The 26,814-nt window shown below is 42.9% G+C and overlaps 1 protein-coding gene across 4 annotated transcripts; it reads right to left on the bottom strand.

Moving 5' to 3' along the window:
• Positions 1-8,413: 8,413 nt before the first annotated feature.
• On the bottom strand, positions 8,414-26,645 carry LOC117185794 (cytochrome b reductase 1-like). Of its 4 annotated transcripts, none has more exons than XM_033396960.1 (6): positions 26,532-26,645; positions 25,148-25,316; positions 9,588-9,811; positions 9,283-9,505; positions 9,058-9,222; positions 8,414-8,979 (listed from the first exon to the last, which is right to left on the bottom strand). In XM_033396960.1, the coding sequence occupies exons 2-6, from the start codon at positions 25,267-25,269 to the stop codon at positions 8,838-8,840; spliced, it is 876 nt and encodes a 291-aa protein (XP_033252851.1). In that variant the 5' UTR covers positions 25,270-25,316; positions 26,532-26,645; the 3' UTR covers positions 8,414-8,837. The 4 variants fall into 4 exon arrangements, with proteins under 4 accessions (XP_033252851.1, XP_033252855.1, XP_033252853.1 ...); XM_033396964.1 differs by lacking the exons at positions 25,148-25,316; positions 26,532-26,645 and adding exons at positions 17,841-18,104; positions 18,678-18,696; XM_033396962.1 differs by lacking the exons at positions 25,148-25,316; positions 26,532-26,645 and adding an exon at positions 17,841-18,284.
• Between the last annotated feature and the right edge of the window lie 169 nt (positions 26,646-26,814).

Here is a 26,814-nt window from a genome sequence, read left to right as displayed (position 1 = left end):
GGACCCCGAAAGAAAAGGAAAATTGCACTTGATTCTTGATGATTTCTGGGGCGACACGGACGCCGTCGCCTATCCAAAATAGCATTGCACATTATTTATAGTTTCCCAACGCCTAGCACACCCAGCCCTTCGCGGTAGCCCCACAGCAGCACAGACCAGAACTCACCTAAACAGCAGCTGACGCTGTGGCACTGTGGCCGCATTATCCAACTTGGGGCACATTTAATTAATCTTCGCTACACTTATTGGCTTCTTCGCGTCTCTTTTAGCATTGGGGAAAAACAAATAAATGTTTGTTCGGCGCGCGATACCGACGCCGAGAACTCTCAACCACCACACATTTGCTACCTTATGTTATCTCCACGTATCAGACCGAACATCGAACAGACAGCGCATTTGTTGGATTCTTACACGCAAAAACAAAAAATGCAATTTAAATGCTAAAAATTACACAGAATTCACGCGACCAGTGTGACCGCGGACACCAGTCCGACCCTCAGAAATATACCGAAATATACCGTTTAATTTTAAAAATATACCGTAAATATACTGACGGATCCAAGTTCTATTGAACATGTTCCTCGTTTTTGATCTTCCGTCGAATATTACCTATATAGAACATTTAGCCATGCCCACATAATTTTAGCCCATTGATGAATACATTTTCTATACAATTGGTTAGTTTTTAGTCCTTGCTTTTAGTGTATTTTGAATAAAACAAGGCTTAAACAAAATAGTTCAACAAAAAAAACAGTCGCTAAAGCCCTAGTATAGGCCTTTGTATACCCTATTTTGTAAATTTTATATGAGAGTGTAAATATGATATGAAGATAAAACGTAACTCATAAAGACCTTTTCTCAAAATTACATTTTTTAGGTATATTCATGTATATGATGAGTGTTTTGTATATATATCTCGATCCTGATACCTATTCTTGGTCCCTGCAAGAAACAAATATGCTTTAAATATCGTTGAAATATGTTAAAAACAGAGACTAAATTGTTTTTGCCTTCTTTGGAGCCTGGGATGATAAACATATTCACAATTCTATAACATCCATTTCCCCCAGGGTATGTGTGCATGGAATGGGACTCACTGTTGTGAACCGGTTATGACGACTAATTCCTGGTTATTCTTTCTTCCGTCGAATATTCCCAGCTATGTAGATCTCTCAGTTTTGCCCAGATAATTTTATATGATTGCTGAATCAATTTTGATCAGGATGAACTACTTTTAAAAACTTGCATGTTTTTTGTTTTTGACAAAAACACGGTTTCAACAAAAGTGTTCAATAGTCGCAGGTTGTGACGTCAATGTTGCTGGTATTTGCAGACTCGTTTGTTGTCAGCCAGGGTATGGGCGTTTGTATACCCTATTTCGTTAATATTATATTGAGATACTGTTTTCCAAGCTGCTTTTAAATGTTATTAACAAAGACCTTGTGTTAGATTGCATTTTTAAGGCCTATTCATGCATTTTATTAGGTGTTTTTATATAAATCCAGATCCCAGTACCAGTTCATGGTCTCTGTAGACAGACGATGAGCTGCAAAGTATCGTTTAAAATCGAGACTGACTAGTTTCTGCATTAATTAGAGCATAGGATGACATATATTTCCGCAATTCTATATCATCCATTTGCCCCAGCGTGTGTGCATGTAATTAGCAACATGTTTGTGTATGGAATGGGACTCATTGCTGTGAACCGGTAATTACCGATTCTACCCGATTCAAATAAATACCGAAATATACGGTCTCATCTTCAAAATATACCGAATTATTCATATTCCTCGTTTTTTCTTCGATAAGATCACTAACCATACAGTATATATGCCAGTTCATACCACGAAAGCGTCACACACTGGCCAGCTCGTTCCGTACCCCAGAGTGACGTCATCATGAGAGAGAGTGCAGAGAGAGCGCAGGGAGAACATCTTTGCATGTGTTAGTACACACGCAATATGTTAACATATCGAAATTTCGACAAAAATATGTGATTGTATGCTCTTTCAGATTTTTTGAACTCTATCAGGTCTGGTCCCTCTAGTACCAGGCAACTAGTTCCGCACTGGTGCCGCACTAGCTACCATTCTCACCTACCTGGTTCCAGATCGATTACCCGCAATGTATTTCAGCGGAGAATTTAACACATGCATGTCCTAGGGCGGAACCACCCCGCTCGATTACCCTTCAATTACCCGTAGCTCAGGAGATAGTTCCGAACTAGTTACGAGTAGAAAGCCAGCAACTAGTTCGCCACTCGACTACCCTTCGATTACCTGTAGCTAGCTCTGACCTAGTTACCAGTAACTAGTTCCGAACTGACTACTGGTAGTAGTCAATCTGGCAGTCTGGAATAATACAAAAATAAAAACACAATGTCTTTCAATATAACGAATAATTTTTAATTATATGATGCTTAGCCTACTCCTGGTTTTTGGCAAGACACTTCTTTTTAAACACCCTTTTCTTCATCCTTTGCATTGCCTTCCGCACAGTGTTTTCGGGGGGCTCATCGCCAGGCGGAATACATTCTGTAATTAATATTTATTTTAATTTATATGAAAAATTTTTAAATCTCTAGAAGTGTAAATGGTATTTTACCTAGCAAGCTGCAAAAAATTCTTTGTGGGTCCTAAGGGCCTTCTTCCCTTGGACCCCATCGACGTTATATGCCAGAACAATATCCTCACTCAAAATAAAGTTCAAGCCGCTCAAAACGCCAGCTGGCTGGAGAATTGATTTCATTTCTGTTATCTGTAAGTGAAACATTAAAATATAAAGATAAGACAGAGAAAAAAGTCATAAAATTTAGAGTTTAGATTTACTTACATAAATGTCCCTATTTAATTTTATTTTTTCTTCCAGTTCTATAAGCTCTTCCTCACGTTTTATTGGGAACTGTCCCCGAATGGGATTCAATTCCCCCTTACCAGCTGCTTTATTAAAACAGTTTGATCCGCTAAAATTTGGACCACTGCTTTCAATTGATCTAAAAACAATGTTGTTAATTAATTTGATTATAAAAATATTTTTCTATTAATCTTTTAATTGATTGATGTTATAGGTTCCTCATAGGAGCTCCTAATATTTGAAAGCCTTTGCCCTATAATTGCCCCTCCCTCTTCTTCAGTAAACCCTTTCACCATAATTGGAATATTTCCGTTAATAAAAAAAAAGTATCTGGTTCCTTTACTGACAAAAAAAAATTATTAAAATAACACTTACTACCCACTATCTTAGGATGTGTGTCCTGGCGTGCCGCTAATAAACGCTCTTGCTGGAGCATCGCAAACTACTGCCCTAATAACTATATTTATATCTCTGCCACAAATGGTGAGCATGCCATTCCTTAACGCTTTAAATTCTAGACAAAATTTTGCTAAAAACTCTTCACAGCTATGGGGCTTACTTTTCCCTAAAAATATACCGACTGGAAATACTGGAACGTTTGGATAATTGTTACCTCTAACTAATATTGGCCATAGCTGTGCCCTTGAACTTCTAAATAATGGAAGTCCGTCAACATTTATATCAATATTGAGTTCTTCCATTATATCTATATTCTGAAAATGTCGTTCCAGCTGCCAGGCTAGGCCTATGTGAAGATAAGATCCGCCACCAACTAACTGAATATCACCTCTGTGCTGGCGTTTTGATTTATAAAACGGACAAACATCTACATATATTTTCCCCTTACTAAATCAATTCACACGTTGGCCTATGCTTCATAAACCACTGCCTAAGTTTGTCATTTAATGACTATTCATTTGGCTGAGTTTTGGGATTCTCATAGATGAATTCCTCCTCTTCTATCAGAATTTCTTTTTCTTCCACGTTTTCTTCCACGTTTTCTGCCACTTTTCCTACCACTTTTCCTGTCACGTTTTCTGCCACTTTTTCTGCCTCTTTTTCTTCCCTGCACAACGCAAACTTTGCAAGGTTAGCTTCCCTTTCACTCTTACGGAGTCTACGCAAATGCCTATTGCTCATTATTTTATTTGAAATATATAATATACATATATTTGCACGTACCTGTTTATATTAATTTGATTTATTTTGTTAATTTATTAATTTCTTTACTCACTTTTTTAACAAATGTTCACACAAAAGACTCTTCCAGCGATTAGATCTTGTACAGAAGTGAACAAAATCAACGCATAAAGCAAACGAGGAAAACAAATGCATTTTGTTTGTGTAAATTCTTGTCTCTTTCATTCCACGAGCGCAACTACAGTAAAATATCACGATTAACTTACCATTTCGGTGCTTATTGCATGGCGTGGCTCGGTAAAAACTAGCTGAGTGGGCACTGTAACTCCACGGAATTGCGGTTATTTGCCGACTTCGAAAACAAAATGAAGGCGTCTTCGTTTTTCGGTTCTTTTTCGACTGGTCCGCGTTCGCTTCCCGCGAAACTAGTTGCAGAACTAGTACATTGTAGTCGACGAAGACCTGGTCCGCGTTCGCTTCCCGCGTAACTAGTTGCGGAACTAGTACATTGTAGTCGACGAAGACCTGGTCCGCGTTCGCTTCCCGCGTAACTAGTTGCGTAGCTAGTTGCGCGGTAAACAGCGCAGAACTCGTTCGAGAGGGGTCAATTGACCCCTTTGGTTCTACAGGGGTTCTGTTTTGTCACCAGCATGTTTTAGTGTATGGGTGCACATGCATTCTCACGTACTTTGCGTATGTGTGTTTAGTATTGCTGGCCGCTAGAACTGAAATTTGAGTTTGGTTCTTGTTTTGGGTCTTTTGATGGACTGACCTACCGCCACAAAATAAATGAAGATTGGGCAGGGGGTGGGGGTATGGTACACTAGGGCGCGGGAAATAAAATAAAAGCTGTTATTTGTTTGATTTATACCACAAAATATAAAATATTACAATAATATAATTGCACATTTATTATTATATATTTACAATTTTTTCTAATCAAAATCAATACAAACTGATTGAGCAGATGATTTCTGTGTACAAAGCACGGATCGGAAAATTTAAACCAGTCTGCATATTTATCTATTTTTGGACAATGCTTCTTTTTAAATTGAATTTATGAGACTTTGTCTCGAAATGCCAATTAAATATATCAAAATAAATTTTAACTTATGTAAAAAAATCTTCAGAAGGAGCTTTAAGTTTCAAACTACTGCTGACATAGCAAAAATTTGTATTGAGTATTAAATACTCGGAAGAACATCGGACCTCATCGGACGATTTCAGATAAAAGTTCAGAGCATTTATTGCAGTCATACATTTTCAGCAGCTTATGCAATAAATACCCTTCACAATATCAAAGACTATACAATACCAAGATGTTGCATGAGCGACCAAAAAGCTGTTCTATGGCGGGTCTAACATTAGGACCCAAAAGGCACGAGGGAGCGCGCGGTGTTTCAATTCCCTTTTCGCCTGTACTTCGTCTCTACCACGACACCGCTGCCCATCGGTTTCGTCTGTTCGGCAATGCCTTCACTAGCAACGAAATAATTCTGGACTCTCGAGCCTCAGCACCGTCGAAGCGGTGGTCGCGGATCGCCGATGTCTTTGGAGCGGCACAGTGGGACCTTTGACCGTCTCAGCTTGCTAAATTAGTTAGTGAATATGAGTTCAATAAATATTTGCACACTGAAAAAATGTTAAACTTTGAGTGCTTATACGGTCAAATTTCGCAACCAAATCAAAGTCAATGCAAAAATAGAGCATCACTGAGCAACGCCAAAAGCATAGATTACGGTAAAGTCCAGTTTTTTCTAAGAACGAGATCAAAACAGAGCTCGAAAACGAAATGTGTACAGAGTTTCTTGACAGTGTCAAAAATGAGTAATCATTGTTTTTGTTGTTTTGTAAGTTACCTATTTATAGTTTTGTTATTTTTTTTTCACTAACTACTTTATAATTAATCCCTGAATGGTTATGAATTAAAAAAATTTTATAAATTTGAACCAAAGGCCATTATTTTCTTATCCAAAGTCAAAAAATTTAATTTATTTTCAGTGTGTAAAGAGTTTCTTGACATACTGTATCTCCTAAAGCACTCATACAATTTTTTGACTATTTCGGCTGAGTCCCCACTGTGCCGCGCCAAAGACATCAGCGACCACGCTGCCCTACGGTTTCGGCACGCAGCCACTGACATGCTTTCACACCGACTCGACGCTGACCGAGGCATTGACGAAGCCGAGTAGCATTTCGGAGGCGGAGGTAGCGTAAAAGAGTATTGAAGTACTAAACCCGCGCGCCCGTACCATGAAGCGTCAAACGAAAATTGAAAAAGCATTTGTTCCTCATGCAACATCTTGGTATTGTATAGTCTTTGATAATATCTTAAAGCATTCTCATTAAATACGGCTTGGATACTTAAATCTGTTGCTTCTATTGAAAGTTCTAACTCTGCATCTTCGTTAGTGGAAATCAAGATATCGTCATTAAAAAAGTTTTAGACTCTGATGCCGACTCACTTGACACATTATCTTTTATAATGTTAATTAACATGGTATCTTCATCGGGCGAACAGTTCCCAGATACTGTAGTGGAAGTTAGAACTTTCATAGAAAGCATTTTACTAATAATTACATTAAATTCATACATAGTTGGATTATTGTTGGTAACACCGCGAGATCCTATTAAATAAAATTGATTTAATTTGGACTTAGCAATATAAAAAACTTCAAACATTTTGGGCCAATGAAAGTATGGAGTTGATTGTTAAAATCATACCCTTTATGCAGTAGACTTCCTGTGGATATTTAAATTCTTCAAAATATTTTCGCATATCCGACAGAAACTTATTGACAAGATTTTTGTCTTGCAGTGCACTCCTAAATGGTTTTTTATCGTAGAGGACATGACTATTTAGACAGTCGAATAATCTATTAATTTTTTCAATAAATGTAGCCGTTGATTCTGCATTTTCTTTGCACTTTAAAAGCCTCCAGAACTAATCATTGTTCGAAGAGCAGCGGCCACACTTTGGCTAAACACTTGAGTGGCATATTTGACCTTCATTTTTTCAAAGCTATTTGGATATACATATATGCTTTATGTTAATTCGCGTTGAATTTCTGGAATCGATTTCATACAGTGCTTCGACTATTTTCCATGAAACAACGCCATCGGGGGTATAAAGATTTCTATTTCGGACAATGTTCCATAGAGATTTAATCAAATGTGGAACATCGTAAATCGCAAATATTTCTTGGGGCTGGGGTTCTTAATGTCGACTCCCAGTCTTCTGAAAACAGCTCTATTATTTGAGCCCTGTTGTCCTTTTTAAAGTATTGGTTATTTATTATTAGTTAAACCAACCTGCAATCAGCTGTTCGGTTGCAGAAGTCCCGCGGGGGTCCCGCCAGCAATCCATAATCCCTTCGTTTTTTCTTTTGTTTCTTTATTTTCCGCGCGTGCCGAACGTAATTCGGTTCTGCCCATGATGAAATTATACAAGGTGGTCTCGTCGGGAGCCGAAGTTCGTTCGTGTTGTCCCTTATCGTCAGTGCATGCTTGCTTGTTGATGATGAAGGTTGTTCACGGACGAATTTTTTGATATATTCTTAACCCTTATGACCCGACAACAACAAAATTATAAAAAGCATATAAAAAAAATACCACAGAATTAGAAGTAATCCTTATATATTATGTAAAAGAACATTTTAATATAACTAAAAATGTTGAAGAAAAATTAAGTCGACATTAAGAACCCCAGCCCCAAGAAATATTTGCGATTTACGATGTTCCACATTTGATTAAATCGCTAAGGAACATTGTCCGAAATTGAAAAATATACCGTAAATATACTGACGAATTCAAGTTCTATTTAACATATTCCTCGTTTTTGATCTTCCGTCGAATATTACCAGCTATATAGAACATTTAGCCGTGCCCACACAATTTTATCCGATTAATGAATCTATTTTTTACTTGATTGGCTTAATTTCAATAATTGCTTTTATTGGATTTCTATATACTATATGGTTTAAATCAAAAATCGGTACTGACGAAACGTGAGATTATTAGAGCTGGCTGCTATGAAACGAAAAATGGTGGTTGCTATGAAAATGTTATCGAATTCAAACAGAAGCTGCGAGGCTGCACCTTTTAAATATGCATTTATAGAACTCAAATTGAAGTTCTTTAAACTCAGCAAATTATTCAGCACAAAATAATATATTATAAGACCCCCGGACTGGGGAAAGTATGATTTATTTGTAAAATTGGTTTACAGCTTATACCGAGAAACATCAAATGCGACAATATGAATCTACAATAAATGTGTAAAGTGTACTCTTTATCTGGTATAGTACATAGATTAGTTGTATTATCTGCTGAATACATACATTGGCTTATATCAAAATTCTACTATAGTACCAAAAAACTGGCTAATCATGTATGTATTGTAATGTACGATATACTTCAGCTGAACACTTAAATTTTGATTATTTTTTGCCTGCGTTTGGTCGGTTCTGATTCGATCTGGTCGGGTACTTTTACTGTCTACCAAGTGGTAATGCGATTGCTTTGAGATTCCTAAACCTACAAATCTACTTAGGAGTTTAAACTGCCATTGGAAGGGTGAGAAAAGTTTTTGATTTACGCAGTAGAGTGGTCTATGTATATGAAGGGAATTCAATTTGGCATATAAAACGTTATAGCAGGTATGTCTAGAAAGAGTATGCAGAAGCGTGATCTGTTTGTGCTAAGCCTTTCAATAGGACGACATTGGTTCAAAGCTCTGAATCCACAACGAAACCACAGATAATCCTTGGATACATTTTCCGTTTGAGACGCTCTTCCTGCACTGGCTGTGGTTGGCTGGGGCCAGTTGGGGAGCAGCTGACATCCTAAATGCGTTCGGTTACGTAGACTTTGGCCGAGGCAGGAGCGTTGGACCGTCGCACCGCAAAGGTGACGATGATGCCGATGAAGATCAGAGTGATGCCAATGGCACTGGTGATGTAATGCTCAATGAGCTTGTTTTCGGCGCTACAAGAAGATAAGATAAGATGTGATAGGGTATGTATTTTCCGAGGTGAAAGGACAAACAATCAATCAGACACTCACCTGACGTTCGTCTTGGCCACCGTCTCGCGCTCCTTCTCAATGAGACCCGTCACAGATGTGGCAATGGCAAGCCAGAAGTTGGCCAGACCCAGACTGGCGTGTATAGGCACCATGGCGGAGCGGCAGCTGTAGGTCTTGTTCTCACAGCAGAGCATCACCAGAAAGCTATGTATGGGGTGATTAGTATGCTGGATTGGGACATTTGGGGAGTACGACACCACCTACCTGAAGAATCCGATCACAAGCTGCAGCACAAACATGCCCATAGTCACGAAACCCAGCCAAGAGTGCAGGCTGTAGAAGTTCACCTTTTGCAACGCCTCGTGGGAGTCGAAGACGGAGAGGAAACCCAGGGCGATGCACGGAATGGCAATGGCGTGAAAGAACATGTGGATCAGATTCACATAGATATGCTTCACGCACCGGCACAGGCGATAGATCAAGATGGCTGTGAGGAGACGACAGTATGTAGATGCAATCGAGATGAGCTGAGATCGTGAACCAGCTGTAAACAATGGCAGATAACTTACAAAATCCAGAGAGCGTGACGAAACCGGCAATCATCAGGATGGGATGCAGATTGAACTGCTGCTTGGGGCTCTCCGACCAGGCGAAGCCATCGCGATAGAACATCACCCAGAAGAGGGTCAGCACCAGGACTCCCACCAGCAGAATGGTGGAAAGGATCACGATCAGCAAGTACTCGCACCAGGAGCAGCAGTTCCAGGCATTGTCTGGATCCTCCTCATAGCGCCTGCAAGGAGAGATTCGAGCAGAATATGATGATAAAGCACTCGTCAATTTTCAATTCCAATTTAAATTCAGTTACTCATTCTTCGGTAGCATCGCAGTACGGGTTCGATTGAAGAGCATTCTGTTCAGCTCATCGATAAAGGGTTTGTCAATGGTTTTCATGTTGCTGGGGCTCCTTTTCGTGGAGGGGGGGTTACATTATATATATCATATATGCTTAGATTTGGTTCTCCATTGAGAGATGCTCAACACAGAGCTCTTCCAGCCCCAAAGACATGTAAATGGTTCTGTTTCTCCCTCATTATAGCACAATTTGTGATGTTTCTGTGGCTGGGCTTGAAATTATGGAAATTCTACTTGACTCTCTCAATCTCTTGAGATTTAGTTGAACTAATTGCGGGTTGAAAGTGCTGCTAATCGGTTTAATTGATGCACAACAGCCCAGTCAGACCCTCAAGTGGAATCACAGCACCGAGTTTAAGAAAGTTTGCAATTATCTAATTTGCTAAGTAAATTTCCCATTTCCTTTTGAAATGTTTGTGGTCTTTCCTCCCTCGGACTGCAGACAGCTCTGTGTTGTGGCTACTCTGGAGAAAGAGAGAGAGATGATTGTGTTTGTACTTGCTTTTTCAGCTTTTCTTAAAAAGAGACCACAGTTTGTACAATTTTTTTTCCCATTGGGAGCTATATAAGTGTGAGAGTATAATTTCCTGATTAATTCTGTTTGACAGCTGGGGAAGTGTTTCCTCTTCCCCCTCCCCAATGGAGGCACACAGTGGAGTGGAGTCAAAAGTTGATGGTTTCAATTTAATTGTGGTTGGGGGTGACACTGCATGGCGTACGAGTATTTATTTTATCACTTGTCGTGTGATCGTATGACATCCAATTCCGATGGAGCACTGATGCTGGGTAGAATGATATCATCACCGAAACATATCCATCATCAGCATTGTGCACTGGGACATTGCTCTGTGAGAAGTGTCTCCCCCCCACAGCCAACGGATATGTACGAGTGTGTGAAGGAGCTGCCACAATGAATACCCAGGCCCAGCCAATCCGCGGGCCATCTGTTCAAAGTAAACAGCCAACAGACAAACTGGATTATGGGCTGGCAACCAGAGGCTGGGGTGAATGGGGTAATTAGGCGCATTGCTGGCTGCCAACGAGGCGCTTAATCATTCCATTCCCAAGTGCAGCTCTTGGCCAGGCCCAGTGCAATTGAAGTGGACAGACGGACGGACAGGCGTCAAGTGAAATGCATTGCAATGCCATGCGAAACGAAAGCAAACAAAATGATTATTTAAATTAATAGTGCGTCGCGCCGCTGCAACTGTCCCTGCCCCTACCCCTCACAGTACTATGATAATGAAAGCAAAAGCGCAGCAAATGGGAAAACTATTATAAACCATTATCACTCGCAGTTGCAAGTCACACTCCACGCTCACTATCCCAGTCCAGTCTCGTGACTAGAGTGCCACTTGCATCATTTGGTGATAGTGCTAATGAATGCTCTAATTTACATGCAACAAAAGTCCACTGACAGCGAGAGAGCTACAGATACAGATACATTTTCAGGGGGAGAGAAAGATCTTCTATGTGGAAAGAGAGCCAAAGCCAGACACATTCGATGGCGATGTCAATGAACGATGCTTACTGTTAGGTATTATATTAATATCTATATACGGTCACACCATCCAAGGGATATAGAATAAAAGAGAATCTTGAAGACAACGCGTGCTTAAGTCTGAGTGTCAATACACTACATAATTGGCGACGAGCATAAAATAAAACGTATTAATATACATACACATGTTAAAAGTGCATATAATATATGAATAGCAACATGACGAAAAATGAAGCACCAACATTCTATCAAATGGCAACAATTGCTGAGTTTTCGCCACACCAAGAAACGTTCTGCATTTGGAAGGAAAAATTCGACATACATTTGTGCGAATTGAATGTGAAAGAGGAAAACACAAAAAAGGCAGTTTTGTTGAAGTCGATCGGTACAGCGGCTTACACTGTACTACATAGTTTGTGCAATCCGGTATCACCCGTATCAAAAGCATACAAAGAATTATGTGAAATTTTAAAAACACACTACACACCACCTACACTCATATTCAGAGAAAGAACAAAATTTCACATGTCCACAAAAAGTGAAGATGAGACTGTAGCGGAGTGGTATGCTCGAGTTAAACAATTGGCATTGGAATGCAAATTTGGCTCAAATCTGGAAGCGTTTGTATTAAACCAATTTGTGATGAGCCTTCCCAACCCTATATATGAAAGAATATGTGAAGAAGACGAAAATCTAACTCTGGCTGATGCACTCAAGAAGGCGATGATCATGGAGACGAAGATCAGCACAAGGAAGACAGAACACAACGTCAACTACATGCATCAAAAGAACGGGACTAGTCAATGGCAGAGGCAAAGAGGCGAGAACAGAGATCAAGCAAAGAGCAACGGCAGAAGTCATTTCAAGGGCAACCGAAATGTGAGTTACAGAGGCGGCAGAAGCGACGGTGACGGCGACGGCGAAAACGACTGCGACGCTGGCAGAGAAAAGAAGCAGCAGCCATGCACACACTGTGGCTGGCGAAATCATAACTCAAACAATTGCAAGTATAAGGCATGCAAATGTCACAGCTGTGGAAAAATAGGTCACTTGGCGAGCATTTGTAAAAATAAATCAAAAAAATCCGTAAATTATGTATCTCAAACAAAACATGACACCTATTCTGATAATAATTTTGATAATGATAATTATAACTTTTCTATCTATAGCGTTGATACAACCTCAACTAGTGGAGTATATTATTTACCTGTAAAAATTGATGGAAACATAACGAAAATTGCTTGCGACACTGGTGCACCGTGCACATTGGTTCCAAAAACATTTTACGAAAGCTTAAATACCAGCAGACCACTTAGAAAATGTCTAGTTCCATATGTAGATTACAATGGAGATTCAATCAAAGTTATTGGTGAGTACGATGCAACGATCGAATATCGAGGTCTAAAAAAACAAATTGTTGTTGTTGTAACCAATGCAGTGAGTCCACCTTTGCTAGGTAGAACATTTTTGAGAGCTTTTAATTTTGAGTTAATGCAGGTGAACAATGTGTACGTAAATGAACCAAATTCTGTAATTACAGAACAGATTAAATCGGAGTTTGCTGAAGTTTTTGAGCCTCGTTTAGGTTCATATACTACGAATACGATATCGTTACTATTAAAAGAAGATGCAAAACCAATATTTTTCAAGCCTAGGTCAGTACCATTAGCATGGAAAGAAAAGATTGAAGTGCAGTTACGAAAATTCATAGATGATGGAATTTTAGAGCAAGTTGTTAGTTCTGAATGGGCAACACCTTTGGTACCGATTTTAAAACCAAACGGTGACATACGAATTTGTGGTGACTATAAGGTTACATTAAACCGGTCTTTAGTCGACGTAAAGTATCCACTACCTCGAATAGACGACATTTTTGCAGCGCTTGAAGGGGGTACACTGTATTCAAAACTTGACCTGTCAAATGCTTACAATCAGCTAAATTTAGATGAGCAATCTCAAAATTTGTGTACTTGGAGCACACATATTGGACTATTGAAAGTTAAATGCTTACCATTTGGTATAAAAACTGCAGCAGCTATTTTTCAAAAAACAATGGAAGGGTTGTTTCAGGGTATGCGAGGAGTTGTGGTTTATCAAGATGACATAACAGTTACAGGACGAGATCTTCAAGAACATATTTCAAACCTAAAAGCTGTGCTTAGAAAACTGAAATCAGTTGGACTTAAATTAAATGACAAGAAATGTGAGTTCTTTAAATCCAAAATTTGTTACCTAGGATTTTCAATTGACAGGATAGGACTGAGCAAAAACAATGATAGAGTTGCGAGTGTATTGTTTGCACCGGCTCCGGAAAACGTATCACAGCTTAGAGCTTTCATAGGCATGGTAAATTATTATTCAAAGTTTATCAATAATTTCGCTCAGATAATGAGTCCTTTATATGCATTATTAAAGAAAAATACAAAATTTAATTGGACACGCGAATGTCAGAGTGCATATGAAGAGGTAAAGAAAGAAGTAACTTCTGAACAAGTTTTAGTTCACTACAACCCAGATCAACCGTTAGTATTAACGACTGATGCTAGCAGTCATGCAGTTTCAGGTGTTTTATCACATAAATGCAATGAAGATATCAAACCAATAGCATTTGTATCAAGAGCATTATCCAAAAGCGAGCATAATTACAGTACAATCGAGAAAGAGGCCCTGGCTATAGTGTTCTGTGTGAGTAAATTAAGACAGTATCTTTTAGGAAACAAGTTCATCCTTCGAACAGATCACAAACCATTACTAAGCATATTTGGAGACCTGAAAGGACTTCCATTGATGGCCTCTGCACGAATGCAAAGATGGGCACTGACTTTGTCAGGTTTTCAATATACAGTTGAACACATAAAAGGGACCTTAAATATAGCAGATGGACTCTCAAGAATGCCTCAATGGGAAACGGCTGTAACAAACGAAGACTATAATTACATACATTTTATACAGTCCGAAAAGGTGTTCAAAATTAGCTTCAAAGAAATAGCTCGTGAAACACGACGTGACCCAATATTATCAAAAGCTTGTGAGGCAATTAACACTGGTTCGAAGACAAGATTAAAAGGCAGCGAGTTTTCTGCCTACATCTCTAAAACAAATGAACTTTCAGTGGAATATGATTGTATCTTATGGGGACACAGAGTAGTAATTCCAACCAAACTGAGACAAGCTATTTTAGCAGAATTTCATGCATCGCATTTGGGAATAGTAAAAACCAAAATGTTAGCACGTTCTTATGTGTGGTGGCCTTGCATGGATTCTGAAATTGAGAAATTAATTCGAGATTGTATTCCTTGTCAGGAACTACAATCAAGTCCAGAAAAGAGTCTGTTAATACCGTGGAAATCCACAGGAAAGGCTTGGAGTCGAGTACACATAGACTTTGCAGGACCAATTAGAGGTTTTCATTTATTGGTTATTATAGATTCTTATACAAAATGGGCAGAAGTATTCAAAACGAAGGAAATAACTTCATTGTTTACTATCAACAAGCTTAGAGAAGTATTTTGTCGATATGGTTTACCAGACGTGTTAGTTAGTGACAATGAACGACAGTTTACTTCTGATGATTTTAAAACGTTTATGAAAAACAATGGTGTTAATCACATTTTTACTGCTCCAGGACATCCAGCGACTAATGGTCAAGCAGAAAATTTTGTAAAGACTGTTAAGAAATCACTATATGCAAACATAAAGGCTAATGAAAGACAAGATTTTAATACAATTTTAAATAGATTTTTGATCGATTACCGAAATACGATTCATTGTACTACGGGCGAATCTCCTGCTAAATTATTTTTTGGTCGTACACTAAAAACAAGATTTTCGTTGTTAAAACCACCTACGGTCGAAAGCATAATAAATAAAAAACAGACTGAGTGTGTTGTAAATCACAAAGGTAGACGAAGCACAGAATTTTTAAAGGGTCAAAAAGTTATGGTTAGGGACTACAAAAATCCTAACAAAGCAAGCTGGACTCAGGCAACTGTAAAACAACAACTGGGCCCGCGTTCGTATTGTTGTATTTTGGCGAACAATAACAGAGAAATAAAACGTCACCTGGATCAAATTAGAAACCAAAGCACTAACAATCATACATCGCCTAATGCGAAAACACCTGATGTCGAAAGCAATTGTTCAGTAGATGACAATTCCAAAACCAATGAACAAATAGTTTCTCAACCAACACCCACCAGGAGAGAGTTGAGACCACGTGAGGCAGGGAAGGTAGTAAAGCGTATTTAACAATAAAATAATATAAAGAAAGGAATTATGAAATCAAATTATGTACAAATTAAACACTGAAACAAATACTAAACAGATTAAGAAGAAAGAAAAATACGAAATCACATAAATTTTATATACGCTAATTAGATTAAGTACACAAATCAAATTGTTATAAGAAAATAGATTTGTAAATGACATGTATATTAAACATCTAAGGAGAGGCGTGTTAGGTATTATATTAATATCTATATACGGTCACACCATCCAAGGGATATAGAATAAAAGAGAATCTTGAAGACAACGCGTGCTTAAGTCTGAGTGTCAATACACTACACTTACATCTACTCGTGCTCGTACTCGTAGTCGTACTCCTACATGGCCTGCATGCAGCTCAGTGTCTGTGCCCCTCTGGATGCGACTGCGGCTGACTCTGTGGTTGGGGCAGGCATTTAGCTTTCAACACATTGGAGAAGGGGCCCAAAGGGGCAGCAGTTGCACTGGCAGAGCAGTGTGTTTGCCTTAACACACATTTCACTTGCCGCAGAAAATAAGCAGACGGCAGACGGGCCCACAAATGGGTGTGCATCGGCGCGCCGGTGTCCATGTATCTGTATCTATGCATCTGCATGTGTGCATTTGCTGTACTTGCTGTATCTCTTTCACTTTTTAACTGGGAGCTAGTCTGAGAAATTTTCGCTAAAAGCTTTTCGCTTTATGGAAAACTTGTTTTTACAGCCACCTGTTTTGCTCCGGGGGAGTGAGGAGTCGAAGTCGATGCCGCAGCCGGGCCTGAACGTAAACGTGAACCTGAACCTCAGTCATGGCTCTGGATAATGGGTCATCCAGCGAAGCGGAGGCTGTTGACACTCACGTGCACACACAGCACAGGCACAGTGCCGCAGAGAAAGCGCACAAGTGGGCAGTTCTCAGTAACATGTGTCATTCGTAATCAGCATATCCCCTTGGAGATCCTCCACACCACAGGAAAGCCAAAGTAGGGGATTACCCTATAAAGGCTGCAGGCCGAAGATGGCATCCAATCAACCTCTTGATAGATGCAAATTCAATTACAGTCGTTCCATGCCGCTGATTGGTGGAAATGGCAGAAAGTGGAATGGGACAGTGATAGTTCCCCCAGTTCAGGGGCAAGCAGGGCATCCGTCATCATAAGCTTGGCAAACAACATCCGAAACTTGGATAAATGTTAAGGTTTTGTTATCACACGCGAAAAGATAAGATCATGTGATTGTGATTGTGGCTGTGGCTGCAATTGTCATGGCCACAAGACGTCTCCATAAAAACATAGGCCCAAAGAAAAGGGGAACAGAGGAGAACAGATATACTCTGTTCTGCCCGTACCTGTACTTTAAAGAAGGCTAATTATGGCCATAACTGCTGTCGCAGCGCTAAAGATGTTGCCGGAGGCCGCCTCCCCGAACGGCAATTGGAGCAACGTGAACTGTCCAATATGGAGTGCGGTGCGGGCAGAGTATTGTATGATGAGTAGGGAGGGAGTATTCGGATTCGTATTTAGAGTACACTACTCCAGGAAGCCTGGGCACATTTCAATTACAGAAACCATAGGATGTAACAAATAACGAGCCGGCGCGGAATGCACAATTAAACGTCTGCAACTGGAGTCAAATTAAAACATTTGTTGCCGCAGTCGCAGCCGCACGCATCACTGAAAATCAGACACACGCTAGATGGGTATACATATGTATATGTATATATCCTGCGGGACGATAGAGCAGAGTGAAGTGCGCTCCGCACACACACTATACTGCAAGTATATAATGGTCTGGTGTTATTTTACAATGCCCGACAATTGTTTGGAGACGACGTCTCGGAGGCTCAATTGAGTTTCGCCGGAGTGCGGGTGTCCGATCATATTAAGCGACATGATTGCATATACACTCGCATGGCATACGATCTGGCGGCAGCCGCACACACACACACATGTGCGTCTGAAATTGTATCTTGAAGATACAATCGAATTCGCGGTGCCATAACCAGAGACGACTCAAGTGCGAGAACAAATGCGATCCTCAGATAAACTACTCGCCGCCAGTGTTTTTCCAACATTAATCCGATCCGCAATTGTTTAATTTAAATAAATATGGTACAGTCGATTGGGGTTGGGGGGTTGCAAGATAAGGGAAGGAGGAGAACTTACGCTGTTGTTGTTCCTCCACGCGGCATGTTGGCCAAGTGACGATCACGCATTTAGCCAAGTGTTCGAAATTAGTTGAAATTAGTGGCTGGGTTTCGCTTCTTGTTTTTGTCACCGCCACAGACTAGACGCGATCTCAATGTGATGATGATGATGCGTCACTGTTGCTTCTACTATATACGATATTTAGCTATATATCTGTGCGGTACGACTAAAGATCGTTCATGTGTAGAGCTTTCCGCAATTGAGGTTCGGCGAACGCGAATGCTGTAAAATGCCAATCTATAGACAATCGAGACACCGAATGGGGGACGGACACAACCGAAACTTTCATCTGACTGTGGGATCGTTAATCGCTGGAACTATTGAAACAGAACCCTCAGCTATCGAACAGATACGAGTAGATACAGATGCTAATCAAAATGAATGCGTTAATTTGTCAATCACAGAGTGTTAGGGTCGGTTTAGTTCGATTCGAGGGTTCTCTGGGGGGCTATAAACGATCCCATACAGTGGCAGATTCGTTATCTATTCATGTGTTTATGCGGGGCCGAAAAGTTCACACGCAGCGTTTTCAATTAATGCGATTTCTTGAGTTGCAAATTTCGATTCTTTTCTTGTATAAAAAGCACCGAAAAACTCTCAATTTCACAGCACAGCTAAAGAAAGCTAGAGATCCGTGTAATACACAGTTGTAAGCATCTAAAGTTGGTAAAAGTGGCACACCACACACACAGAACACTCAGCATGAGTATAAACAAAACGATTTAATTATAATATTGTCCGTTTCGGTTCTTCTTTTGTTAATGCTGCTCCTTTTGTTAAGAGCGAGAAACACACCACAAGCACCAACACAAGCACACGATATTCAAATGCCGCCCGCTATCCTCAAACGTACCGAAAGGTGACAGAATACCCACGATCAACGGAAACAACAGATATAACGGCGGATTTATGGTCCGACCATCAGAAATATACCGTCTCATTTTTCTATTGATCAATTTTGACATTCCATCGAATATTATTAGCTAGATAAAACATTTAGCCATGCCCACATAATTTTATCCGATTATTGAATCAATTTTCTACTTGACTGGGCTACTCAAAATACTTGCTTTTATTGGATTTCTATATACCGATGAAAATGAAATTTAATAGATTCGTTGGGAGCTTGTGCGTGCGTGCTGCCAAATCGTTGAAGGCGACGCGCAGCAACGCGTTAGGGTATTTCATACAAAGATCGGTCGCGTGTAGTGGGGACACGAACCACGCACGTATAATTCACGTAAAAAGCTCGTGGGATCGTTATTAGAAGGCTTATTTGGCCTTATTTGGATTGAATACTGGTTTGTTTTAAATACAACAAATTATTAAAAAAAATAGCCGTTGAGCACATGTAAAATTTAGAAAATCGGAAGATTTTCAATGTGAAAAACTTTGAGTCTAGATGTCGCCACGACGAAATGTAGTTGTGGTGTAGATATAACGTAACAACAATTGATTTATCTTGTAAAATTATTCTTAATGCCAAATATTCTGGGCGTTAAGACAATCTTTCAAGGTCTTCCCAGTCGGATATAACCATCGGAAATGTACTTGAATGTTATCTACCTATCATACCTAAAGCACGGCCTTGCATTATACAATTTTGACTTTCAAGATTATTGCTGAAAATAAGATAAATATTATAAAGATAAAAGATAGGCAAGAGACTCAGCAGACATATTCTAAGTCAAGAACAAAGCCATCAGATACGAAATACACAGATAATATGAATTAAAGTGGACAAACAGAAGTAGGTGCACACGCATCCATTGCTTGAATTTCCATTCGGAACCTAATTAATGGGACACCTGTATGTCAATATAACGGAGTGGAGTGCCTTAGGGTCTATAAATAAATGGGTGAATGTGGCTCAGTAAGCATGAATACTCGTATCAATCAAAACACCTGGCAGCAGTCTGCGAACCAATCAAATATTTATGGAAACGAGGCTTCCCCGAATTCGCGGCGAAGGAGCCAGCCGCACGAGAACAGTGTTTCAGTGGGTCAGTCAGCACTTAAGGGTGGGAGGGCCAAGGACCGACTGCAAACACTCCCTGCTTTGGAGCTCGGTCATTACTCGAGGTCGGGTAAGCGGAATGGCTATAACTCCTTGGAGCGAACGGCTAGTGGTTTTTCGTTTGGGAGGGCGCCCAAAAAATTACTTAAAATCAAATGAAAACCAAATGAAAAGCAAATGAAAACGGAATGAAAATGTGCCAGAAGAAGGAAGGCGGCGAAAAGGTTGAAGCCAACTCTAAGGACACGGGACAGATGTCCGTTCGTCTGGAAAATATGTCCGTAATTACTTGAGCTGGTGGAGGAGCACACTGGTGGTCGCTGCGTGCCCACAAATTGGACAAGGACACTGGAAAAGGCGGGATGGAAGGGAAGGATGGGTATGTTTACTACCAAAGGCAACTGTACGCGCACACGCGATCAACTGTTGAATGTGTGTGAGTGAGTATCTCAGTGAGCTGGGGCGCGTGTGTTTTTTTTTTTTTTAAATTCCATTTAATTGCTCGTATTTACAACTTATTTTATACTTAAAGCCCAACATGTGTGGTACGGCCGTGAAGCAATGCTTCACACATGTGCAGGCTTCGTTTAGACTAACTGGACTCTTGTCTGGTGCTCAACAGTTCCCTCATAATGGTCGCCGCGAAGCAGCTCGTCGCCTCCCAGTTTTCCGGGGACAGGAGCATGCACGGCCCCAAGCTCTGCTTGACTACGGCTCCACCCAGCGCTTCTTCTAGCCGCTGGCGCTGCGCTGCGAACCTGCCACACGAAAATATCGCATGCTCGGCATCCTCCTCCACGTAGTGCCCGCACCAAGAGCATTCTGCGGAGTCCGCGTGCCCGAAGCGATGAAGGTAGCTTCGGAAGCAGCCGTGACCACTGAGGAGCTGAGTCAGGTAAAAGTTGACCTGCCCGTGCTTCCTGCTTACCCACGCGTCGATGGACGGGATAAGCTGGTGGGTCCAACGCCCCTTAGTGGTCGTGTCCCAGCGCTGTTGCCACCTTCTGAGACTCTCCTGTTTGCACGCCATGCGTACCTGCCTTTTCGCCGCCGCGTCTATTCCTCTGCCATGTGTTTCCTGGTAGTATGTGGACCGTTCCTCCGCCAGGAATTCCAGGGGTGCTATGCCCGCGATCACGTGTGCTGCCTCGTCCGAGACCGTTCGGAAGGCACAGGTGATCCGAATCGAAGAGAGGCGGTGCGTGGCTGCCAGACCCCGTGCGTAGCTCGCTGTTCGAAGGGCCTTTGCCCAGATTGGCGCCGCATATAGCAATACCGATCTCGTGACACTCGTTAGCAGTTGTCGCCGCCATTGCTTTGGTCCTCGGGTGTTCAGCATTAGCCTCGAGAGCGCACCGTTGGTGGTCGCCGCCTTCGTGCCCATGTAGGCCAAGTGCTCCCGAAAGCAGAGACGTGTGTCCACCAGGACACCAAGGTATTTGATAGCGCGCTTGGACGAAACCAGGGTACCTGCCACTGAGATGTTGGCCGTCTCGACTTTCTTCCGGCTGGATACCAGCACTGCCTCTGTTTTGTGGGGTGCGAGTTCGAGCCCGACCAGGTCCAGCCACTGTTGAATGCGCGCAATCGTTTGGTTGCAGGTCGTTTCCACGACGGACAGGTCTTTTGCCACCACTAGGACAGCCACATTGTCTGCAAAACCCACCATGTGTACTCCGTGGGGGAGGCTGAGTCACAAGATGCCGTCATACATTGCGTTCCACAGAGTGGGGCCAAGCACTGAACCCTGCGGGACGCCTGCCGATACCTCGTACAAAAATACCTCGTGTCGTACAAAAGCAGCCTTCTCTCAAAGTAGCTTTGTACCATCCCCTGCAACTACCTGGGTGTGTCGAAACTCTCCAGCGCCCTTAGGATGCAGCTCCACCTCGCCGTGTTGAACGCGTTCTTAATGTCTAGAGTGACTACTAGGCAATACTCTTTCCCGCCGCCTTTCCACCGAGTGCCGGCAATTGCACCGGAGGCAATGTCCACCACCTTACGAACGGCGTCTATCGTGGATCGGGCCTTGCGAAAGCCGTATTGGGGCGGTGAGAGGTCGCCAGCCTCCGCGATGGAGCGTTCCAGCCGCGCGCAAACCACCTTCTCAAGCAGTTTACCCGCGGTGTCGATCAGGCAGATGGGACTATACGACGACGCTGTCCCCGGCGGCTTGCCTGGCTTGGGAATAAGCACTAGCTTCTGTATTTTCCACCTCACAGGGAACACTCCTTCACGAAGGCACTGATTGAGCAGCTTCGCAAAGATGTCCGGACGCGTGGAGAGGGCGAGCAAGAGGGCTCTGTTCGGGATAGAGTCCGGCCCAGGAGCCTTGTTCGGGCTGATGCTCCTGGCTGCGCGTTCGATTTCCTCGAGTGACACCTCCTCGATGTGTGCCTGACTGTGCGGTTGCAGTGTGAGGCAACGGACATCCCCGATGTGGTCAGCCCTGTGCGGAAAGAGTTCCTCCACGATGGATCTTGTCGTGTCGGGGTCCGATGGGGGTGCCTGCCTCTTGGCGCAAAGTTTTTTTTTTTTTCCATAGTGTGGACGTTGACATGCAATGACTGCATCTTTCAAGAGGCGATGCAGTTACTGCACCGTCAAGTGGCCCGTGTGACACCAGCAGAAGGCTGTTACGCGCGGATCCCAGGCAAAACGCAGCCCTCCTCCCGCCCAACCGACCGAGGGGCGCTGCCGCATGACGCGCGGTGCGTAGCCGAACCAAACGCGAACATGCAAGAAAGATAGCTATTAGACTAACATTCGAGGAAAATTAGTACTAAACTTACTAAGAAACTAAGCATGCAATCAAAGTACAAATACCACTACAGTTACTAATTAATAGAAAGGTGTGTAAGGATTAATAATTTAATAAGAGGAAGAGAATTAGTGGTGGATATAATATGGTAGAGGGAATTATAATCCGAGCATAAGACCCTAAACGGTTCATGCAAGGAATAATTCGATCTACAAAGTGGAAGGAACAACGGTATACAATTTCTAGTCAGTCTAATAGGAATCGTGAAGTTTATGCGGCTCAACAGATCAGGGCTGTCTATGTCACCCCTGATCAAGTTGTGCATAAATATCACACCAAGCATTTTTCTACGGTTAACTTCGTCACCAACTTGTACGCCCTTCCCCATGGGTCCTGCTCCGCAGAGTCGCATAGCTTGAGAAGGCACTGGCGATTGCTATCCCTAATGGCCGCCTTGAGGGCCCTTCTGCAGTCCCGCGAGTCCCCCCATCGACCCCAGTAGCCACGATCGAGCTATTGGCCCGAGTACCCAGGTTTTTTAGCAGCTCTAATGGGTCAGAGTGCGGTCGCACCTTCTCTTTGCCATCCGGGCCGGGCTTGAACATGGTCGAGCCCTGAGCTTTCGCAGGTGCTGACGGTGGTGGGGATCTGGTAAGGGCGTTGCGCCTACCAAAGACTGCGTCCTCAGTCATTTTCTCTATCTGTGTGTTTGGTGTGTGAGGGGTATTGTCCATGTAAAAAGAATCTCCACTCGAGTTCGTTATTCCTGGCCGCAGTACGTAGTCACCGTGGTGATCCCATGGGTGTCTTTCCGTGGAGTGAGGTCCATGCGAGGGTTGACCCTGGGCCTTATGAGCACCAGGGTTCAGAGCCAGATCGGTGCTAGTTGGGATATGAATCAACCAAGCCTACGCAACCACCATAGTGGGACGGCCAGGAAGCGTTAAACGAGGCCTGCCAAGGTTTTAACGAGACGGGGGCGGTGGAGACATTAACCTATGAGCCATTTCAACAGGGGTTCAGCCTGCCTACTCAGGTCATAGAATGCCGACGCCGTCAGCCCACAGTCTAATGTACGTAAGGGGTGTTCCAGTGGGTCGTACGTAACACCTTACTGGTCTCGGTGTTACGGGCGGTATAATACCTACCAAGGCGCCTATGGCACCGATGGGTCCACTATAAAGGCTTATCCTGGGCATCCCGCGATGGCCGGGAATTTCATTCAGACGATAGTCGCTGGGGTTATACCGCCCCTTCTCGGTATCCAGCGTCCCGTTGAAGGGTACGCCGCCGTAGCGCTGGGGTTGGCAAGAGGACAGCTCCGGGACCCGTTGTGTACCCGATGGCCTCAGAAAGCGCCGATGTGCAGTGTGAGCCTCTAAATATCCCCATCAGTTCCACTTTGCCACATCCTATAGACCCGTGGTGAGGGGGCCGAAAAGTCGTGGTATACTTCTAGGATGTATGATGCAGCGCCATCTGCCGGTTCTCGTCTTCCTCTACGTGCTACGTAGCAGCGCCCTCTGACGGTGGGACACGCCTGCGATGAGTAGGCTATCGCCGTCTTGTAGCCCTGGTCAGCAGCTGTTCCTCTGATCAGGAAAATAGACATACAGAAAAACGTGGAGCTCATCCTAAAGAAGCTGAGGCAACTGGTGCATTATGTCGGGCCTTAAAACGGCCAACCTACGCATACTCGCGCGGTGCAGGCAACTCAGTTGCCTGACATGGTAACTCCGTCGACATCCATCTTGAGCCGGTGAGAGGAGGAGAGAAACTCACCCCGGGAGCTTCGTGAGTGTTATGAGTGACACGCGTGTGTGTGTGTGCGTTTGTGTGTGGGAGAAAGGATGTGCCCGAGTTTTGTGTGATTTGCGAGCGACGTCGCATTAAAATAAAATTTACGACTTTCAAAGATACGTGAATTAGGAAATTGGCGCGTAAAAATACCAACCAACGGCGTACACCTTCCGACGTCCAAGCCAAGCCAAAGGGTGTGTAGGCGTCGACAGTTGTTGTTGTTTCTGTTGCTGCTGTTCTTGTTAATTAGCCTTAGTCTTTCTGGGCAAAGCGTAATGCTAACGTGCCCCGATCCCATTCAATGTAAATGTTACACATACGCCGCGTGGTGCCATTAGAATCGATTAACGGCCAGGCGGCTTTAACGAGGCCCGGTACGCATATAAGACTGGTACAGAGTTTGACTCGAGTCTTAGTCAGTGGACAAATACAAACACATATACAAAACCCAGCTGCCAGCTGATCGGCAGAGCCAACTGCCGGCTAGATTGCTCTGCTCTCTGGGGCCATTTGTGGGTTTTGTCTCTGTCTGTCTGAAAATGTGTGTTGTTCTATAAGTGACACAATTTGCTTAAATATTTATGCACAAATGTTTTGGGAAGCTGTGAACTATGTGTTGATTGGTTGATGATGCTCGAGACAATGTACAGGGGCCAAAGGGATTGATTTGGAATCTGGGGGACTTACTTCTCGTCTGGCGGTGGTGGCATCTCAATGCCGTTCGGGGTTCCCGGCGGTGTCTTCTCGCTGTCCAACATGGCCAATGGTGCCTCCAGCGGTGGCAGGGGGCTCACCGAATTCGTGTCCATGTTAAAGCAATCAATTTTGATGGTCTCTGTTCCTGTTACTGTTCTGGCTGCGAGGAGTTGAGAGTAAGTATGCGAGTAAATATGTTTCATGTGCGGTATATTTATAGAGAAAACAACAAGCAAACTGCAGCACAGCTATATCCGCATCCTCCTACCCATCTGTGTCTGTGTCTGTGGCTGGGGCTGCCCGTACAGCAAGGAGAACTCTTCCGCATCTCCCTACCGCCACAATCTGGCGATGAATTGCGGCGCCGCCAGATGCCAGTTTTCATTACGTATGAATGGGCTTTTGGTGCGAACTCTGCTCCCCACTCCCGGCCATTCCTTGGCCACAATTGGAATGGTGCATAATGAGCAGCCCCCTCCTCCCAGCCAGCCATGCACAACATTCATGCTGAGGCCGGGAATTGGTTTTTATTTTTGGCCACTCCACTCACGCCGCGTAAGGTGGCAAAAGTGCAGCGTGAACAGGAGCTGAGCCCCGGCCAGAGCAGCAGGGCAATGCACTTGACTTGGTTTTAGTTCTGGCTGTTCTTTGGCTGTTCTGGTGTTCTGCTGCTGTGTCTGAAATTGGCTCATCACACGTCCGATTGGGTTCTACGGAGAGCGCCAATTTCCGCTGGTCCTCATCGAGTGTGGCCCACTCCCTCTACTCCCCCAATCAATGATTACTGGACGATCTACTTCTTGGCAGTTCATTGAACCTAATGGGTAGACACTTGTTGGACACATGAATGAATAGCAAATGTTAATGCCGAAGCCAACTTCCTTTAACCACCGCCCTCCACTGGATTCCTTTGACTTGTTTGCATTACAATGTCCCCCGACATGTGTCCATTTCCCACGGATGGACTGATTGAATCGACTGACCCAAAAATCCACTCACAAAAGAACAATCCCCGAATGTGGAATGCCCCGGATATGCACCAAAATGTGCCGAGTTTGTCAATTTTGTGGGCATTCTCTGACGGGAGAAATCTCTGAAAGAGATAGAGGATAGAAAGTGGAAAATGCAGCCACAATAGACATCCTTTTTGTGGCAACAAAATGAATAATCCGATTTGGTTCTGTAGAATTCGGTGGCTTATTCACTTCCATTCGAAAACCCATACACACACACACACACATAGTCATAATAGACAGGCGGAACCGGAAGTGGAGCATCGATAGACGATGCTGCCACTGCCACTGCCAGCAACCGCTGCTGCTGCTTTTGTTTTTGTTGCTGTTGTCACTCTATGCCGGGCCAAGACACAACCTACCCCAAGATATAATGGCTTGTGGAGTGGAAATCCTTTTCTCTTTCTGGGATCTGTTTAACGCGATGCTCAATTAAGTAATTATACACAAAAACACTCCACGAATAACGAATATAAATATGAATATGGTTATGGTTAAGTGTAATTGGATTTGTGGTCGCTCCAATGAATATGCCTCTAAATATTTTCAGCAATTAATTCATCTGCACAGAGACGAGCGAACGAAACGCAGATGCACATTCCCGGACCGGCGGCGACGGCGGCGTTACTGATGGAAACTCCAAAA

The sequence above is a fragment of the Drosophila miranda genome, assembly GCF_003369915.1.
Source record: "Drosophila miranda strain MSH22 chromosome Y unlocalized genomic scaffold, D.miranda_PacBio2.1 Contig_Y2_pilon, whole genome shotgun sequence".
NCBI classification, from domain to species: domain Eukaryota; kingdom Metazoa; phylum Arthropoda; class Insecta; order Diptera; family Drosophilidae; genus Drosophila; species Drosophila miranda.
The sequence above is the reverse complement of the archived record's forward strand: the minus strand, read 5'-3'. Positions and strand labels throughout refer to the sequence as shown.